The 20,429-nt window shown below is 44.3% G+C and overlaps 1 protein-coding gene across 1 annotated transcript in view; it reads right to left on the reverse strand.

Moving 5' to 3' along the window:
- SEC24A (SEC24 homolog A, COPII component) overlaps positions 1 to 18,907 on the reverse strand; it is a 101,023-nt gene extending 82,116 nt beyond the window's left edge. Inside the window, exons 1-2 of the mRNA XM_089669944.1 lie at positions 18,640 to 18,907; positions 1,441 to 1,965 (exon numbers count right to left, since the gene is read on the reverse strand). Coding sequence (XP_089526070.1) covers positions 1,441 to 1,965; positions 18,640 to 18,697 — 583 coding nt within the window. The 5' untranslated portion in view covers positions 18,698 to 18,907. The remainder of the gene's footprint in view (positions 1 to 1,440; positions 1,966 to 18,639) is intronic.
- Positions 18,908 to 20,429: the final 1,522 nt, after the last annotated feature.

Raw genomic sequence — 20,429 nt, forward strand, 5'->3', positions numbered from 1 at the left:
TGACCTTGACAGTGCTGATTACTTGTGTTCAGGGTGGAAACGCAACGCGGCCTGATACAGTCCCCTGTACAGGACATGTCACAAACTGGAAATTAACTCCTACCACATATTGCCCATTGACTTGCAGGGGAAATGACCTTGGCTTATGACCAAGTTACAGAAAGTTTAAATGGATAACTTCAGCTTTGGGAACATGGTACCCCATTTTTAGGGTGGAACATGCAACATGTTCCCACCGCTGCAGCATCCTCCCCCTCCCTGTGACAGCAGTACGGGGAGAAGATCCCTGTACTAGCGGTCACTTTTTGAAACCAGTGCGGCCATGTGGGGCTCCACCCAATGGCCGTGTCATTCATTCACAGAATTCTGTGAATGAATTAACTACAAGTTCCAACAGCATTGCGGCGCTGTTGAGCACCGTGTTAGATCATTGAGTCTTCCTGTCAGACTGAATCTGCTTGCCCGTACGGAATGTACGGGCACACAGATACACTGACAGTTTGCAGAATTCCTGCATGGCACCAGCGAATGAGCAAAAAAAAAAAAAAAAAAAAGGGCATTAATTTTATTTATTTATTTTTTTTTAAGTGAACTTATCCTTTAAAAAAGGTATTTACAATCATTCAAATTCTGTGACAAGTTGATCATAATGCTGCTATACATTTCACACACACTACAGTATGTCAAAGCATGTACGATTGGGTTTAGATATACTAAGTGGTTTTTTACTAAAGCTGGTTCACTCAGAATCTGGTGCACCTGTACATGGTAGCCAGCCTCTAACCTCAGCTTGTTCGATTAAGCTTTAACAATAAAACCTGGATGCTGATTGGTTTCCATGCAGAAGTGCACAAGAGGTGTGAATAGTAAAAAAAATATTTTTAGCCCAATTGAACTGTTTGAATGAGCTAAACACATTGCAAGTGGATCAAAACCAAACGCATGCAAAGTCTTACAGTTGGTTTTCTTCATACAGTAGTTACATCCGGAATCCAAAAGCCTGTACTCTGCCAACGTGTAGCAAAGGAGGACCCTTGAGCTCTGTGCAGAAGCAGCAGTCTCTTTGCAGAGGTCTGATGCCCCCTACTGAGTAACAACTAGAGCGCTCCACTCAGCAGAGAACATGAACTTTGCACACTAAAGAGCTCCAATCCTAAATACATTTTGATGTGGTACACCTGGAATGTATTTAGTGAATTTAAGGTATAACTGAGTTTTAAAGTTATGAAGACCAACTTTTTACAAACACTTCTTTTGTAATTAACCAAACCAGTTCAAAACCTTAAAAATATACTGAATGAATACAGTTACATTTGTATTGCCATCTCTTTTTGTGAGGAGTAATAATGCAAATATTACCACTGATAATAATCTTAATATTTTTAATATTCCCAGTTATCGAACAAAAGAAAATGAGAAATGTTCAAATGACTGATTTACCTGGGCTCATAAAACTGTTTTGAAGTGGGGGTCCTCCAAAGGGAGGTCTATACTGCTGGGTAGTTGGAGGCTGTGAATTGCCCACCATTGGCGGTGGCCCCGGCGACATTCCCGTTGTGGATGGTGCATGATTGGCCAGAGATTGTGCATGACTTATTGGTGTTGGAAAATACTGCCAGTTTGAGTGTGTCGATTGTGTTGCATGAGAAACACTGCCACCAACGGTTGCGGGAGATCCATATGAGTTCTGAAGTGGAGGTGGCATTCTGGATGCAGATGAAGTATTTAGGGGAGGTGCCACAGAAGAAGGTCCCATAGGTGGTCTACTAACAGTTTGTCCAGATCCCTGATAATTTCCTGGCAGTGGAGCAGACTGAGGAATAGTCTGAGGACCACCATAACTGTATAGTCCGGCAACTGCTTGTGGAGGTGCTTTCGCTGGCATCTGCTGTGGATAGGAGCCAGGAAGTCCTGGACTGTAACTCTGTCCAACAGGTGGATATATCAAAGGGTTCTGAACCGGACCTTTAAAAGAAAATGAAAACATCATAAAAATTTGCTTTTAAAACATGTTCTCATAAGCAAAGTCCAATAATGAACATAAAGACTTTTGTACCATATATTGCCTTAAAGGATAATTCACCTTTGGGACCATGTTACATGTTCTACCCATTTTCCTGTGACAGCAGTACAGGGAGAAGTTCCGCATAGTAGCAGTCACTTTTTGAAAACAGGGAGGCCGTGCGACACTCCACCCACACGGCTGCATCATTCATTCACAGAGTTCTGTAAATGAATGAACTACAAGTCCTGGCTGCCTTTGCGGTTGTCAGCATGTAGTTCTCAATAAACTACCATGGCGCTGTTGAGAGCTGTGGTAGTTCATTGAGTCTTCCTGTCAAATTGTATCTGCTTGCCTGTGTGGGATGTATGGGCACACAGATATAATGATAGATTGCAGGAGTCCTGCATGGAACCAGCAATCTGCTGATCGCTGGTGCAATGCTTTCCAGGCTCAATAAATGAATAAAAATAGTAAATGCACTTTTTTTTACCTGCAAAATTATTATTTTTTTTAAAAAGTGAACTTATCCTTTAAAGTAAACCTGTATTTTATTTTAAGTCACTTCTAAAAGCAGACACTTCTAGAAGCATGCTATTACCATGTTTAGCGTTTCTGTGCCCCATTCTGATTTAGTATACTTTTGATACGATTTCCAGAACTTATCTCTATGTCTCCATTAGGGTGCAGACGACCTCTAACGAATGCTTTGTAATGAGGCAACATTATCTCTTGCTCTCTGGGGTCTACGCATATTTTACTACAAGAAGTTATCTTGCTGGTTTTAGAAGCTGCAGATGGCAGAATAAATGACAGCATGTGATGGCAATCTATGCACAGATACGTTTTAATTATTGATTCACCTTTTTACACGTCCTAAAACCTGGTACCCAACCTGTGGCCCTTTGGCATTTACTATGCGAACCTCAGGCCCATAAGGACATTTTTTTCTTTACACAGGAGTTAAAAGAAAATATCTAACATGTACACTCTGTCCCAAGGAACAAACAAGTTCTCAGTTGTTGCAAGGCCTACATGTTCAGACTTTGTCTTATTGCTGTTTATACAGTTAAAGAATTTTATGTCATGCTCGGTTTAACAACCAGCCTTTTATATTCCATTTTTACCAGACTGATTTTATTTTTGCATAGGTTTGACCCCCCTGAAGGTTTTATCTACTTCATGACAAGGGCATTTTTTGTTTGGTGTTCAGCACTGTGCTACTTTAACTGGCAATTGCACGGTCATGCAACACTGTACCCAAATTAAATTTATATCACTTTACACAAAGATTGCTTTCTTTTGTTGGTATTTGAATGGATTTTTTAGATCACCACTGGGTTTATTTCTGATTATATAAACAAAAATGTTCTATTATAAAACATATGCAATAAGAAAAATAAATACATTTCCTCATAAAATGTCAGCTCAAATGTATTCTACTACATGTCTTTGGTGGGGAAAAAAAAAAAAAAAAAAGAGATCCCAATAAGTGTATATTAATTGGTTTGTATGAAAGTAATAGCATCTACAAAACTATGGTGTGTGTGTGTATATATATATATATATATATATATATATATATATATATATATATATATACACACACACACACACACACACACACACACACACACACAGGCGGACTGACAACTCATGTTGCCCCCGGGCAATAGGGGATCATGGGGCCTCTGTGTCCTTGCCCAAATTCAAAAAAGCCTATGAAAAAGGTACCAGGGGCATCTCATGGGGCCCCCTACTGACCCCGGGCAGTGCCGAGTTTCCAAATGGTCAGTCCGCGCGCGCGCACGCACGCACGCGCACACACACACGAAAACTGAACAATCCTGCTATATTGATGGCCTATCTAATTTCTTGAGGCTCTAAATTGTCAGGACAGTGCAAATGACCCCCAAACAGTTGTTTTATCATGTGATCGCTATGACCAATCATATGATACCCAGGTATGGAGGATTACCAATAACTGTAATCCGATGTGTCCACTGGAGGGGCACACCTCGTGTTCCTAACTTGGAGCAAGCAAAATGACGTACACGTATGTGATTGTGTCTGCACATACCGCCCCACAGCAGTATATTTACTGTAGCTGGTCAGCAAATGGTTAAGACACTCAATAGTCTTTCTTTATATTTCAATTAAAGAAAAATTACCTTTTCCTATTTATGGCTTTTGAACCCCACAGTGGTTGTAAACCCCTGAAATGAAAAACAAAGCATATCCTTCTATAGCGTTTACCTAAAGTTTTAGTACTTAGTATAGATTCCATCTGATCTCTTTTTTCCCCTCCGAAACAAGGCTATCTTTGGAGATGTCCCTGCCCTCCTGGCACACAGGGGACTGACACCCTCAGATGTGCATGTTTCCCTATGAGATTGTGTAGAGGGGGTGTGTCTTTTCTCTACACTCGGGTCTCAGATTTCTCAGCTCTGTACTCAGCAGTGTATGACATCAGATTCCTGCCCACTGCATCCTGCAAACTGAGAAATATCCTTTGATCTGTATGTTTTGAATAGCTCTAGAGAAGAGTGGACTGCAGATAAATAGGTACAGTTTATGTAGGATTTGATTGATTACTGTGGCTGCAGCTAGTCACTTCAGTGGGCTTAATTAAGGATTTAGTATCACTTTAATCCATGCAGGCTTCATTTCGTTTTGTCTTCTACACCTATTATCTTCCTTTAAGTGTTTTCATTGACCTTACTAAGTGAGCAGATGATTTAGAAACATTTAATAAAACTACATATGCTCAAACACTGAACTATAGATGTATTTAAGAAGCTTCCACATAGCCAGAACTGTACATGTGGCAGCTACAGCTTTGTTCAGAGAGCAAAGATGAAAACTGTGGGAAGCGTGCCAGGATTACTCCATCATCGGTACAGTTACTTAAAAACAAACCTGAAAAAATATCAGTATTTCTAGCTGGTCTGAATACAGAAAAATGAGAGGATGCTCTAACCTCCACAGAGAAAGCAGGTTTTAAGCTGGACAACTTTCAATGCTGAACCAATAAAATTAATTGCTTAAAGAATATCTAAATCCAAGAACAACATTTAATATATTTCAGTTTACCAGTTCTTAGATGTAGTTCTTAGGCTGTATAAGTGTTAATTTTTAAAGAATTCCAGGTATGCCATTTAATACATATTCCAGCTTGGACCAATGTAACTATACATGTACCACATCTGTAAGATCCCCCTAGATGTCAGAAATCAAATACTGTCCCTTCAGAGTGCTACACTGCAGCTGTTGCTCCCGCACGTGCGAGGTAGTGATATCATTGCAGCTCGGCCATTCAAACAACAAGGCCCACAAGAAAGACCGGGTAAACATGGGCCCTGGAGGGGGGGGGGGGGGGTGACGGGACTTTGCTATTACTGTAACGTAAACAATGCATTAAGGTAAGAAAAAAAAAAAAAAAAAAACCTTCTGCCTTTTGAACCACTTTGCAGTAAAGCACCCCAATGGTGTGAATCTTGTAAACATCTAATGCACAACAAATATTAGGTATCCCCACAAATGCCAATAAGTAGTTTTGGAGATCTGATTGATCAAAAAGGCCCTGCAGTCATCGAAGCAGGATACTGAACGTTGACACAGCTGAAAAACATAATTGACAAATGTCCTGCGTTATCATGGACAGATGTAAAATCCCAATGGTGCCATCCATGATTTCGAAAATCGGCCAACCAAGTCATAAAGTTCACCCCATATAACAGGCAAAACTTCTGGTCCTTCCAGGTCAGGGCTCATACGCATATTCTTTTCGGAAAAAACGGTCATACGATTTGACCATCGAGTCGAAAATCGGTAATTTTTCACAAATTTTCCAACATGCCCGATCACCAAAAAGGGGAGGAACCACAAAAATCGGCTGGTGCCGTTGAACCACTAACAGAACGAAAATCGTCTGATTATTCTTAGGTCCAATTTTCAGATGAAAAATTGATTGAATTTTGACCCATGCATGGCTGGCATTAGACTTTCCAGTAACTATTTCTGGGATCTATAACTATCCTGCTCTCTCAGGATAGCACCTGAGAGAGCAGGACACGCAATCACCACAGACTTTAAAAGGTGGGCCCTCAGAACAGACAGTTTTTTGTCATTTACACAGACTGAAAGAGAAAAGAACATAATAGGGAAGGGATCCCAGCTGCCTGGAAGACTCCTAAAAATAGAGTTACTGGCAAGTCTAACTGATTTTCCCCAGTCATCTATCCAGGATAACTGCAGAGAGGATAGGCAAGAATTTACCAGATTAAAGAGGTACAACTACCTAAAGAACTTTTATCCCAAAAGACTGACCCTGAGCAGAGGTTCAAGTCAATAGCGTCAAAAGAACAAGTAACCTGACCACATAGCTGCTTGGAAAATTTGGTCTTGGCTGGAGCAGAACAGGTTGGGATTGGAAGTGTTTTACCTTCATTTCCCACAGAATTGTCAGCCAATGATAAGTGCTGAGAGCTCAGCTGGATTGGTATAAGCAGGTAAGTATCTGTGGTATTAACCCCTGCCATAAAACAATGGGGGGGGGAGAATTGTTGTTGAAAAGATAGTATCGATGTAAACACTTTGTAAACTATGGACTTGTTTGGATGTCTTAGGGGGATTAGCTAAAAACTAGCCTGAAGTTTTCCGAAGTTTTCCTGTTTTTGTCTTCTCTGGGCACTGCTATCGGTTGGTCAATCAGCTACCACAACAGAGAAACTGAAGCTGAAACCCTCCCCCTATCCTTTAGGGGAGTTGTTGACTGGACTTCTAGGCATTCTTTTAGGTTCTTGTGATTATAAATGTTTAGATGCATGCATGCTACTTTGATGTCCAAAGTCGCATTAAGTTGCACAAGTGTGAATGGAGTCTGACTATTCTGAGGGACTGCCTTTTAAAGTCCATACTGATTGTGTTTCCTGCCTGGGGGTGGGGTGGGGGGGGGGGGGGTGTAGTAGAGTCATACTCTCTTAGGTGCTGTCCTGGATGGAATTGCAGAACCACATATGGACTGCAATAAAATCAACATCAATTCAAGCTGAGCCACAAGTGGCCTTTGCAGCACTGTTAGGAAAACAGACACTTGATTGTTAAACTCAAAACTGAACATTTGGAGCTAAAGTTGTTTTATATTTGCATTTAATCAGACAAACTGTATATTATGCCAAGTATCCCTTTGCTTAAGATTCAAATGGAGTTTATATTTTCCATGTTTTTTATACGCGATTAGGGATGAGTAAAATGGCATTCAAATTTAATGAATTTGAATAAATTTCCCCCGCAATGTATGATTTCAGGCAATTCCAGTACATCTAGCATAGTTTCAGAGTTTGCAGCTTATGGATACTTAAACAATAGCTCTCATTCAGCCTCGTCTTGAATGAAATGAAATACACAGCAAAGAATTTTATAGTTAGAAGTAATCTATAAAGGCAGTCAACATTATTCACAATATGACCAGATAACATGTTAGTGATGTTTCCTACAGTAGTCAGCAGTGGACACTGATATTTTAGGCTCCATTCACACTTGCGCAACTCCAAAGTCGAGCAATTTCTGTTACGACTTTACACTCAAGTCGCATCAGGGTAGTGCAGGAACCTTTTCAAAGTTGCTGCGACTAAGTCGCATAGATCCTAACAAGTGCTATTGAAAACAATGGGCTGCAACTTGTCATGTGTCTGTAGGTGCTCAAAGTCACATGACAAGTTGCACAAGTGTGAATGGAGCATTATGGGTCATGACTACAATCAAAATAAAACTCACCCTCCGAGTACCTGTGCTGGCACAAATCCAAACAGCCAGACATTCAATTAACGTAAAAAAGAAGCTCACCTGATGCCTGAAAACACATAAAAACTTTCTTTTGCATTGAGTAGTGAAGGATTGAAACCTGTGTTTTTTTGGTGATGGTGTCCCATTGAAGATATTTATCTACACTTCCTGTTCTAGATTTATAACAGGAAGTAATAAGAAAGCATTACAAAGTAAAGAGCACTCCCCATAGGCAGTTTTCAAAGGAACAGGTGATCCCAGTGGAAGATTGTTCCGATGACAGCTCTAAAACTGTGAATTTCCCACCACTTTGTCTCTGTGACAATGTTCCCCAAGACAAATACATAACAAATCTCAATCTCACAGAAACAGTTTCCATGAGCAACATCACAAGTCAGTATACTACAATCGCACTGCAAACTTGAGCTGAGCATTTGGGTCATGGTTGCAGTGCGCTCCCATTGGACTCAATGGGTGAGTTTGACAGGCAATGCTGCCTATCAAACTATGCAGCCTGAGTTAAAATGCTTCTGTATGTGTACAGCCTTGTCAGGCTGCTAAAACCACAACCAAGCCAACTGTTTTTACCGCCGTTTGTGTGGAAGAGCCCTTATTGACAGCTCCATTTCACTTTTCAGACCGTTTTACATTGGTGGTAAGGGAGTGGTAAAAGCAGGAAGCTGAGGCATGGTTTTAAAAAACCCCACCCACCCACCTGAATTCTAACATTACAGCCTGACAAGACTGTACACATGCTGCAGTGCTGTGTTTCACAGCCGCTGAATTAATAACCAGTTCCCGCCGGCCGCATGCATTTATGCGGTATCTATGAATGTTGGCTTTAATATGTGTCCCTGAATGTCTGTCTCCGCCTCCCAGCATTTAGAACCTCTAAAGGGCTGAGAGGCAGTGGCAGGACAAGCTGTGCTGCTGAGTTTAACAGAAGCGCACTGCAACCCCAAGCCAAACACTTGGCTTGTGGAGCAATTGTTTTTACTACAATCCCTGCTTTACCACCTTCTGAAAAGCAATCCATAGCAAATCACTTTTCAAAGGGCAATAAGCACTCCCACAAATGTGAAAAAAGCCTTCATCACATGCCTACCTTCAACATTCATCACTTGCATGTCAATCTAAAAAATCATAACTCAAAAGAGTTGCCAAAAAACACGACTTAACCGCAATATAGACTGCTTGTAGTTTGAGCCTATAAGTGAACAATGTTCTTGCTATCCCCATCACTGGCCATTATGAGTATTAACAGTAGAGATTTTGTTTATGGTACAGTGGATATTTCATTTAAAGTCCAACTGTGCTGTTTGAAAAATATTTATTGCAAGTGCCATACTCGAAGGCCTTTTCTGTCACCTATGAAATCGAAATGACTTATTTTCAGGACACAGCAGACATCGGGTACTCAAGCCCAACACGGCAGAATTGAGAGTGCTAAAAAGCTGCACATTTGCAATGCACTCCTTTTCACTATTACAGCAACACTAAGCTCAGCAGCTGCTGAATTAAAGGGAGAGAGATTGCACACTGCGCACGCGTAGCTTTTAAATCAAGAAACACGCTCACTCCTGCGATGACGGGGCTGAACACCTAACATCTGCCGCATCTGGGTAATAAGTCCAAACATAGGAATATAAACCTTTGGAGTATTTCAGCCAGGCTGCAAAGGTGACAGAAAAGGCCTACAGGTATGGCATGTCCATTAAACGATAATTTTACAAATGCCTCGCCTGTAAGGTGGAAGCATTCGGGCGGCAGCGCTGCTGCCGATTGCTTCCACACAGTGCCAGCCTCTCCCCCCTCCCCCACTGTGTGAACCTCCCCCAGCGTGAGGTCTCCCGGGCTCCGCTTGCCCATCTGCTGGCTGGAGGGGAGGGAGGGGACACGTCCGCTCCCCTCCTCTTCTTATCCTGACCCGGAAGTGACGTTATGATGCCACTTCCGGGTCCCCATTGACAGATGCCCGGCCATGGAGGCCAGAAAAGAATGTAATGCAGTGCGATCTGCACTGCATTACATTCCGTGGAGCACAGGGGAGACATTAAGGGTCTTTTAGACCCTGGATGTCTCAATAAAGAGAACCTGTCACCAAAAAAAAAAAACACATGATCATCACGTAAAAGCACATGCTGGGGCGCCTACGCATGAAAGCGTCGATTGCGATACACATGTTACATATCACCGCGCACACCAAAATGAGAGCAATAATTCTAGCATGAGACATCCTCCATAACAACACTATACTGATGACCTATAAGAGACCTTAAAAGTGTCACCTATAGAAAATATAGGGTACTGAAGTATCTCGCCATTTCATGAGCGCACGCAAATTTAAGGTTTGACATGTTGGATATCTTTTATATTTTAAAAAAAAATATTGTCATTTATTGCTTTTTTTTGTGCCCTAAAATTAACTTACTTGTATTTTTTACTAAAATTTTGCAGTAATTTTTTTTTTATTTAAATTTTTATTTATTTTCCATATATATTGCACATTTCATCATTGTTCTCATACAAATTTGCATATCTTTAATAACATTTCTAGCTATCTTTATTCCCAATTACCACCCCCCTTCTATCTAATTTCCCCCCACCCAAAGTAAAAAAAAAAAAAAAAAAAAAAAAACCTCCCTCCCCCAATATAAGCCCATCCACTCTGCATAATTCTATTAACCCTCTTCATACGCGAATATAGGGTATGTAAATCCTTCTATCTTTCTCACATAGTTACTTCATATATTTCACCATGAATTCTTCCCATGTTCTCCACCTCTTATAGAACAACCCCATCCTGTCTTCCTGCATATAGCACAGTCTCTCCATCTTATAAATTTGATTAGTTCTTTCCACCCAATCCTCTATCTTCGGCACCTCTGGTCTATGCCAAAACTTAGGTATCAACCCCTTCGCCGCATTTAGATAGCACCATATACCAGAGTCCTTATATTTATTTACTGATAACTCCGTACTATGTAGAAGACATACTGCTGGGTTCAGTCCTATCTTTATCCCGGAGATATTCTCAATTAATTGAACATATATCTCCCAGAAACCTTCAATTTTTGGGCACTCCCACCATATATGATATAAGGTGCCTATTTTTCCACATCCCCTCCAGCACTCTAGTGAATTTTCCCCACATATCTTATACTCAACGTTCGGTGTAATGTGCCATCTCGTTAAACACTTGTAATTTACCTCCACTTCTCTCATACTTATATTCTCGTGTATTAATCTGTATATTTTTCTTTGCTTATCCTCATCAATCTCTATTCCCAAATCTCTTTCCCATTTACCTATATACATTGGTTTTGTGTAAGCGTCTAACTCAGTGAGGATTTTATAAATTTTTGCGGTGCCTCGCCTCCCGTCACCTCGTGTTTCTAACAACCTCTCAAACACGTTCCAATCCTCTCTCGATCTGAACGGTTTTGGGAGGTTTCTGACAAAGTGTTTTAATTGATATTTCCATTCATCTATTTTAATAAAAAGTTCCCTTTTATCCCCTTTCAAATCACCAAGTGTTCTCAATTCCTGTCCATCCATTATGTCTCTCAGTTGGATATCTTCTTTTCTAATCCATTTCCCTATACTTTCCTCCTTGCCTGGGGGAAAATAATCCGTATTCCTCAGTGGTATTAGTTGTGAGTTAAAATCCCATTTCATACATTTATGCAATTTATCCCAAACTTTAAAAACATTTAATGTAAAAACACTCGTGGTATCTTTTAACCCTCTATATTGTGCTGGTGCCCATATAGTTCTCTTCAAGGTAACTCCGCTTAGTTCATTCTCAATCTGAACCCACTTTTTCCCCTCATAATTATGTGTCCAATCATAAATTCTCGCTAAGACTACTGCTTTATAGTACCTTTTAATATCTTGCACTCCCAAGCCTCCTCTCTCTTTATTTCTATTTAACAAGTCATATGATATTCTGGGTTTTTTATTTTTCCATATATATTTGGTTAACATCTTTTTTATTACTTTAAAAAAGGCCTCCGGAATTTTGATTGGAATCATCTGAAATTTATAGAGGATTTTTGGTACAATTATCATTTTTATCAGGTTTATACAGCCTATCCAGGATGGGTTACCTCCTTCGAATCTCCTTAGTTCCTTCATAATCTCATTTAAGAGTGGGATATAATTTAATTTATACAGGTTTGTATATGAAGCAGAAAGTTTCACCCCCAAATACTTTTTCTCTCTATTTTTCCATATAAAGGGGAATTCTTTTTGTATTTTTTCTTTTTCACTATTTGAAAGGTTTACATTCAAGATCTCAGTTTTGGTTGGATTAATTTTCAAGTTTGATAACTCCCCATACTCCTTTAAGCTCTTCATTAGAATTGGGAGTGTTATCCTAGGATTTCCCACATAAAACAAAAGATCATCCGCATAGGCAGCTACTTTATGTTCGACTTCCCCAATCTGCACTCCTTTTATATCTAAATTCTTCCTAATAGTTGCCAATAATGGTTCCAATGCCAATATATACAACAATGGAGATAATGGACAACCCTGTCTAGTTCCATTTGACATTCTAATAGGTTCCGACCTCTCTCCATTAACCATTACTATCGCTGAGGGCTCTCTATACAGCTTTCCTATCCATTCTCTCATTCTTACTCCTATTCCTAGAGTTTCCAGGGTATCCATCATAAAACTCCAATCTACTCTATCGAATGCCTTCTCAGCATCGATCGAAAGTACTATTACCGGGGTTTTCCCCTTTCTAGCTTTTTGGATAAGCAACAGAGTTCTTAGGCCATTATCTCTGCAGTAATATGTGACATAAAAAATTGGAACTACCACTATATTATTCTCTAGGGTCTCTGCTTTCAGAAAATATGTTTGGGGGTTTTATGTAATCTTCAAGACTAAGATGATTTTTAAATGTGCAAGAAATGCAAAAACAGCTCTGGTAGGAAAAGAGATAAAGGATAAGCCTGACACTCCCCCCTGATGAGCACCCAATCACTGCTCATTACACTGCAAGGTCTCTCCCCTCCCTGCTAGTCTACGGGTGTGTTGCTGGAGACAGGCAGGGAGGGGAGAAGGAGATAAACAGCGCAATGTTAAAATTATTACACGTTTAAGTCGCCATAAAGCCTCTTTTGCTTTTAAAAGCCCCAGACATTCCTAAAATCACCTTGGATTTAAATACGGTTTTGGTTAAAATGTATTTTTGTTTATCTGGACAAGTAGATTGGGACACAGATTTAGTCACACACACACACCCTCGGGTTGAAGTTGTTATACCAACATCATGGCTGAAACTACAAACAAGATCTTGGTATGTTCTTTTTTTTTAGAGCAGACGATTCTCTTTTTGGTAAACGTGGATGAGCAGCTATATAGCTGCTCAATCAGTTTTACAAGTGGTGGAAGGGGGTCCCCCAGACCTTTACCAGGCTCTCCTGTCCCATCAGGGAGCCCAGTAATGATGCAACTGTTTTAAACACATTCAAGATGGGGAGTGGTTAGCTCAGGCATCTGGGTGGATCCCAACTACATTGTTGGGATCTCTTCAGAACCTGGACCGGATCTGTGACGTCAGCGGGCTTCGGCCAGTCGTTGCCTGAAAATGGATCACAAGAGTGCACAACCAACTGCACTCCTGTGATCCATTGAAGTACCAACTACCAAAAGAGCTTTGGCTGTACTTCTCCTTTAAGTAGTAATAATATGAAGGTAGGGAGGGAACACACACACTCCCAACTTACTAACAATGAGTTATTGGCAAGCCAGGTAGGTATAGCTAACAAATCAACAGGTTCAGGTTAAAAGTTAGTTTACATATATACAGCCAAGCCAGCTCTAGAATGAAATGCACATTACAATCACATTAATTCATAAAGAACCAAAACATTCTACAATTACAACAGAGAGAAACGGTTTAGAAAGTTAGAAGTTGAGTGTCAGGTTGCACGTGTTATTTTTTTAAGACAGTCACTTACTAAAATAATGCAAAGCAAAATAAGTGGTGAGGAAACAAGACAGGTTCAACGTCACAGAAAGATGCTGTTTCTGAATAGGAGGATTCCCCTCCAGGGTATGTTAATCATACTACATGACACAAGGGTTTTTCCAATTGTCACCAGCTTACTCACTTTATAGCTCACTAACTGTGTGGCCACAATCACCGCCAGCACAAGTTCAAATATCTTAAGGCCCAAAAACAGACAATTACTCTATGACACTGATGCATATTAGTGACCATGGCACAAAGGCATTTATAAGCCTCTGAACTAAAGTGACAGCTGTCACACACCAACTGGCAGGAAATCTAGCAGAAGGAAAAAAAACAGACAGACAAAACAGACAGACACAAAGAAAAACACACAGAGAGATATGCACAAATAGATTAGAGGACAAACTGATAGATAAGGTAAAATAAAGGCCATACACTATGCGTATTTTGGACGGTTCCTAACGAACCAGACAAAATTCACTCTATTGGTGGGTCCCATTGCCACCCTCCTGCCCATCATCCTTCAACTGAAACTCAAAGACAACAGTTGGAAAATTTTCCTACAAACAGCAGCTGCATACAATCAAATGGTAAGAGGGGATGGCCCGCCAGCCAGACGGACGGGCAAGAGGGGATGGCCCGCCAGCCAGACGGACGGGCAAGAGGGGATGGCCCGCCAGCCAGACGGACGGGCAAGAGGGGATGGCCCGCCAGCCAGACAGACGGGCAAGAGGGGATGGCCCGCCAGCCAGACGGACGGGCAAGAGGGGATGGCCCGCCAGCCAGACGGACGGGCAAGAGGGGATGGCCCGCCAGCCAGACGGACGGGCAAGAGGGGATGGCCCGCCAGCCAGACGGACGGGCAAGAGGGGATGGCCCGCCAGCCAGACGGACGGGCAAGAGGGGATGGCCCCTCAGCCAGACGGACGGGCAAGAGGGGATGGCCCCTCAGCCAGACGGACGGGCAAGAGGGGATGGCCCCTCAGCCAGACGGACGGGCAAGAGGGGATGGCCCCTCAGCCAGACGGACGGGCAAGAGGGGATGGCCCGCCAGACAGAAGGGCAAGAGGGGATGGCCCGCCAGACAGAAGGGCAAGAGGGGATGGCCCGCCAGACAGAAGGGCAAGAGGGGATGGCCCGCCAGATGGATGGATGGACAGAAGGATGGACGGAAGGGCAAGAGGGGATGGCCCGCCAGACAGACAGAAGGGCAAGAGGGGATGGCCAGACAGAAGGGTAACAGGAGATCACCAGACAGAAGGGTAACAGGAGATCACCAGACAGAAAGACGGACAGAAGGGTAACAGGAGATCACCAGACAGAAAGACGGACAGAAGGGTAACAGGAGATCACCAGACAGAAAGACGGACAGAAGGGTAACAGGAGATCACCAGACAGAAAGACGGACAGAAGGGTAACAGGAGATCACCAGACAGAAAGACGGACAGAAGGGTAACAGGAGATCACCAGACAGAAAGACGGACAGAAGGGTAACAGGAGATCACCAGACAGAAAGACGGACAGAAGGGTAACAGGAGATCACCAGACAGAAAGACGGACAGAAGGGTAACAGGAGATCACCAGACAGAAAGACGGACAGAAGGGTAACAGGAGATCACCAGACAGAAAGACGGACAGAAGGGAAACAGGAGATCACCAGACAGAAAGACGGACAGAAGGGTAACAGGAGATCACCAGACAGAAAGACGGACAGAAGGGTAACAGGAGAGCACCGGACACACAGCCGGACGGATAGAAGGGTAACAGGAGAGCACCGGACACACAGCCGGACGGATAGAAGGGTAACAGGAGAGCACCGGACACACAGCCGGACGGATAGAAGGGTAACAGGAGATCACCGGACACACAGACGGATAGAAGGGTAACAGGAGATCACTGGACACACAGACGGATAGAAGGGTAACAGGAGAGCACCGGACACACAGACGGATAGAAGGGTAACAGGAGAGCACCGGACACACAGCCGGACGGATAGAAGGGTAACAGGAGATCACCGGACACACAGCCGGACGGATAGAAGGGTAACAGGAGATCACCGGACACACAGCCGGACGGATAGAAGGGTGACAGGAGAGCACCGGACACACAGCCGGACGGATAGAAGGGTGACAGGAGAGCACCGGACACACAGCCGGACGGATAGAAGGGTAACAGGAGAGCACCGGACACACAGCCGGACGGATAGAAGGGTAACAGGAGAGCACCGGACACACAGCCGGACGGACAGAAGGGTAACAGGAGATCACCGGACACACAGCCGGACGGACAGAAGGGTAACAGGAGAGCACCGGACACACAGACGGATAGAAGGGTAACAGGAGATCACTGGACACACAGACGGATAGAAGGGTAACAGGAGATCACCGGACACACAGACGGATAGAAGGGTAACAGGAGATCACTGGACACACAGACGGATAGAAGGGTAACAGGAGAGCACCGGACACACAGACGGATAGAAGGGTAACAGGAGAGCACCGGACACACAGCCGGACGGATAGAAGGGTAACAGGAGATCACCGGACACACAGCCGGACGGATAGAAGGGTAACAGGAGATCACCGGACACACAGCCGGACGGATAGAAGGGTGACAGGAGAGCACCGGACACACAGCCGGACGGATAGAAGGGTGACAGGAGAGCACCGGACACACAGCCGGACGGATAGAAGGGTAACAGGAGAGCACCGGACACACAGCCGGACGGATAGAAGGGTAACAGGAGAGCACCGGACACACAGCCGGACGGACAGAAGGGTAACAGGAGATCACCGGACACACAGCCGGACGGACAGAAGGGTAACAGGAGAGCACCGGACACACAGACGGATAGAAGGGTAACAGGAGATCACTGGACACACAGACGGATAGAAGGGTAACAGGAGATCACCGGACACACAGACGGATAGAAGGGTAACAGGAGATCACCGGACACACAGACGGATAGAAGGGTAACAGGAGATCACCGGACACACAGACGGATAGAAGGGTAACAGGAGATCACCGGACACACAGACGGACGGATAGAAGGGTAACAGGAGATCACCGGACACACAGACGGACGGATAGAAGGGTAACAGGAGATCACCGGACACACAGACGGACGGATAGAAGGGTAACAGGAGATCACCGGACACACAGACGGACGGATAGAAGGGTAACAGGAGATCACCGGACACACAGACGGACGGATAGAAGGGTAACAGGAGATCACCGGACACACAGACGGATAGAAGGGTAACAGGAGATCACTGGACACACAGACGGATAGAAGGGTAACAGGAGATCACCGGACACACAGCCGGACGGATAGAAGGGTAACAGGAGATCACCGGACACACAGATGGACGGATAGAAGGGTAACAGGAGATCACCGGACACACAGCCGGACGGATAGAAGGGTAACAGGAGATCACCGGACACACAGACGGACGGATAGAAGGGTAACAGGAGATCACCGGACAGACAGACGGACGGATAGAAGGGTAACAGGAGATCACCGGTCACACAGACGGATAGAAGGGTAACAGGAGATCACCGGACACACAGACGGATAGAAGGGTAACAGGAGATCACCGGACACACAGACGGACGGATAGAAGGGTAACAGGAGATCACCGGACACACAGACGGACGGATAGAAGGGTAACAGGAGATCACCGGACACACAGATGGACGGATAGAAGGGTAACAGGAGATCACCGGACACACAGATGGACGGATAGAAGGGTAACAGGAGATCACCGGACACACAGACGGATAGAAGGGTAACAGGAGATCACCGGACACACAGACGGATAGAAGGGTAACAGGAGATCACCGGACACACAGACAGATAGAAAGGTAACAGGAGATCACCGGACAGACAGACGGACGGATAGAAGGGTAACAGGAGATCACCGGACAGACAGACGGACAGATAGAAGGGTAACAGGAGATCACCGGACACACAGACAGATAGAAGGGCAACAGGCGATCACCGGACGGACGGATAGAAGGGTAACATGAGATCACCGGACACACAGACGGATGGATAGAAGGGTAACATGAGATCACCGGACACACAGACGGATAGAAGGGTAACAGGAGATCACCGGACACACAGACGGACGGATAGAAGGGTAACAGGAGATCACCGGACACACAGACGGATAGAAGGGCAACAGGAGATCACCGGACACACAGACGGACGGAAGGGCAACAGGAGATGGCCAGAAAGAAAGATAGAGGTTGACAGACAGATATGGCAGATAGATCCATCATGAGATAGAGAAACTGGATAGACAAGACAGAGCTGCACATAATAAAAGAGTTCCTTTCCAAGAAAACCAAGCCCAGTAAACTCCATTCTCAGACTGTACCCTTCTGTAAATAGAACCGACATAGTATGAGAAAGAAACAAACTACAACAAAGTGTCCGGTGTGTACGGTATTGGAATCAACAGGTATAGTGTGCCGTGTGTTCAGCAAGTTCTCCCGGATGAAGGGATGTTGATACCCCCTCCTCCCCCCCTCACAGGGTACACACTGGGCTCAGAGGTGACAGCACTGTCCGGGGAAGGTATACTGTGACCTTTAGTAAGTTTAGGAGGAGGGGGGGGGTCACCTGACACACAAGGTCTGCCTTACCCGCACAGTGGAGGGGGGTGAACGTCCCCGGGTCACAGCACTCACCTCCCCCTCGTTAACCCCTTCCCAGCTGTCAGAGGGTGGGCACAGCCTTCTTCCATTCAGAGTGAAGGGCCACCTATTACGCAACCCTAGACAGTGTCTCCTCTTTGTCCGACTTCTGGGGCCCCCGCCTCGGTCTGGATCACCCCCAGTGGGACCCCACACTTACCATTAGAGTAGGGCGGCCCGGATCCCCCATTTTGGGAGTTGTAATTGGCGCTGGACATGGTGACTGATCAGAGCGGGGAAGGGGCAGAGCGCTCCGGAGATCGTCTGCAGACGGCCTGTGTGTGCCGGGCTCTCAGCCGCTCATGGTGACTCTTCCCGGCTGGAAGGCGCCGGTGTCCGCCTGGTGTAGGCCTGAGAATATTAGCAATAATGAAATTATTCAGCCCTGGGAGCTCAGGCAGCAGGAAGTGCAGAGTCCCGGCCCTGGGGCGGCCCCGCGCATGCGCGCTTAGTACACGTGGCACTTCCTGTCCGAGCTGCTGACTGTGCCTCTGTGCACGGTGTTGAGAGTTCTTGTTCCTGACTTTTCGGCTCATCAGGTTATAGACAGAGCTAGGAGCAGGAAATATTGTCCACAGGCCAGTGCTAGTCTCATGAGGATGCACCGTATGTGGTGTCTAAGGCAGCTTACTGCTAAGCAGTTATCTTAAAGCAGTGTACAATGTGGTAGTGTGCAGGTGGTGGGGCACATAGAGCTGGGGATCAGAAAGGAGTACAATGTTCAGGTGGTGAGGTACAGGACTAGTGTTGGTGAAGGTAGGTACTGTGAGGGGGGCCAGGAGGGATGCACTGTGGGCAGGTAGTGATGCTTTCTGATCAGGGTGTGGTAATTGAGTGGGCAACAAGGTAGTCTGAGGATTTGTTTTGGTTTTTTTTTTGGGGGGGGGCATCAATGGTTGTGCTGCAAGTGGGGCATAATGGAGGGATGAACTGTGAGCAGTGGTGGTTGAAAACAGGTGGCTAGGAAGTAACAAAAAAATTAAGCAGGAATGTAGGTGGCAATGCAGGGAAGCCCTGGCTGGAGCAGCAGGGTGGGGAGATCACTGTGGGCAGGGAAGGGGTGGTGAATAAGATATTTTTCTTTTTTTTGGGGGGGTGTGCTACAAGTTGGATCATAATGGAGGTTGCCATGGAGAGATGCACTGTGAGCAGGTGACAACAGGTGGCTAGGAAGTAATAAAAAAACAATAAAAAAGTAATAAAAAAACAAGCAGGAATGTAGGTGGCCAGAAAGGAGAGGGGCAACGAGGTGGGGGAAGCAGTATAAGCAGGGGAGAGGTAGCCAGGGAGATATAGTTTGGGGGAAGGGTTTATTGAAAGTGGTTGGGAAGGTCGCCCTGCAAGTCTCCATTCACACAGATATTTACCCATGGTGCAAATCCAAGTAACAGGAATATACAGGTGATCACTAGCTGTGCAAGCAAGCATGAATAGCTGAGGCCACGACAGCTTTTCATTGCAGTGTATGGGCTTGACAGCCAAAGCTATCTGATCACGGTTATCAGATTCCTACTGCTGGGATTCACCAAATAAATGCCTTTGCTGATGAAGGCTAAGGCTACGTTCACACTTGTAATTCTATATAACAACACTTAACCCTATGATATCCCAGAAAAGTAATCTACCTCCACCCTTGAAGGCCAGCTAGACAATATATATGTGACTTTTCTTTGAACAAATAAAATACAATAAATAAATAAAATAAAAAATAAAAATTATGTCCAAAATCCCACCGTGTCCAAAAACAATTCAAAAAATATAAAAATCCAAAATTATAACAAAAATAATCCCCACAGGTGTAAAGTAAAAAACTTAAACTTTTTCTTCTTCTTTCATCACCAAAACCTTCTTAATACCCGCAAATCCTGATGTTCATACACCTCAAAAAAGGAAAAAAAACTCGACATAGTGTCATACCTTAAATAATATAAAACACACGTGCCACTCACT

The sequence above is a fragment of the Staurois parvus genome, unplaced genomic scaffold (assembly GCF_062004578.1).
Source record: "Staurois parvus isolate SC_StPar_1 unplaced genomic scaffold, SC_StPar_1.0 ptg000085l, whole genome shotgun sequence".
Taxonomy (NCBI): domain Eukaryota; kingdom Metazoa; phylum Chordata; class Amphibia; order Anura; family Ranidae; genus Staurois; species Staurois parvus.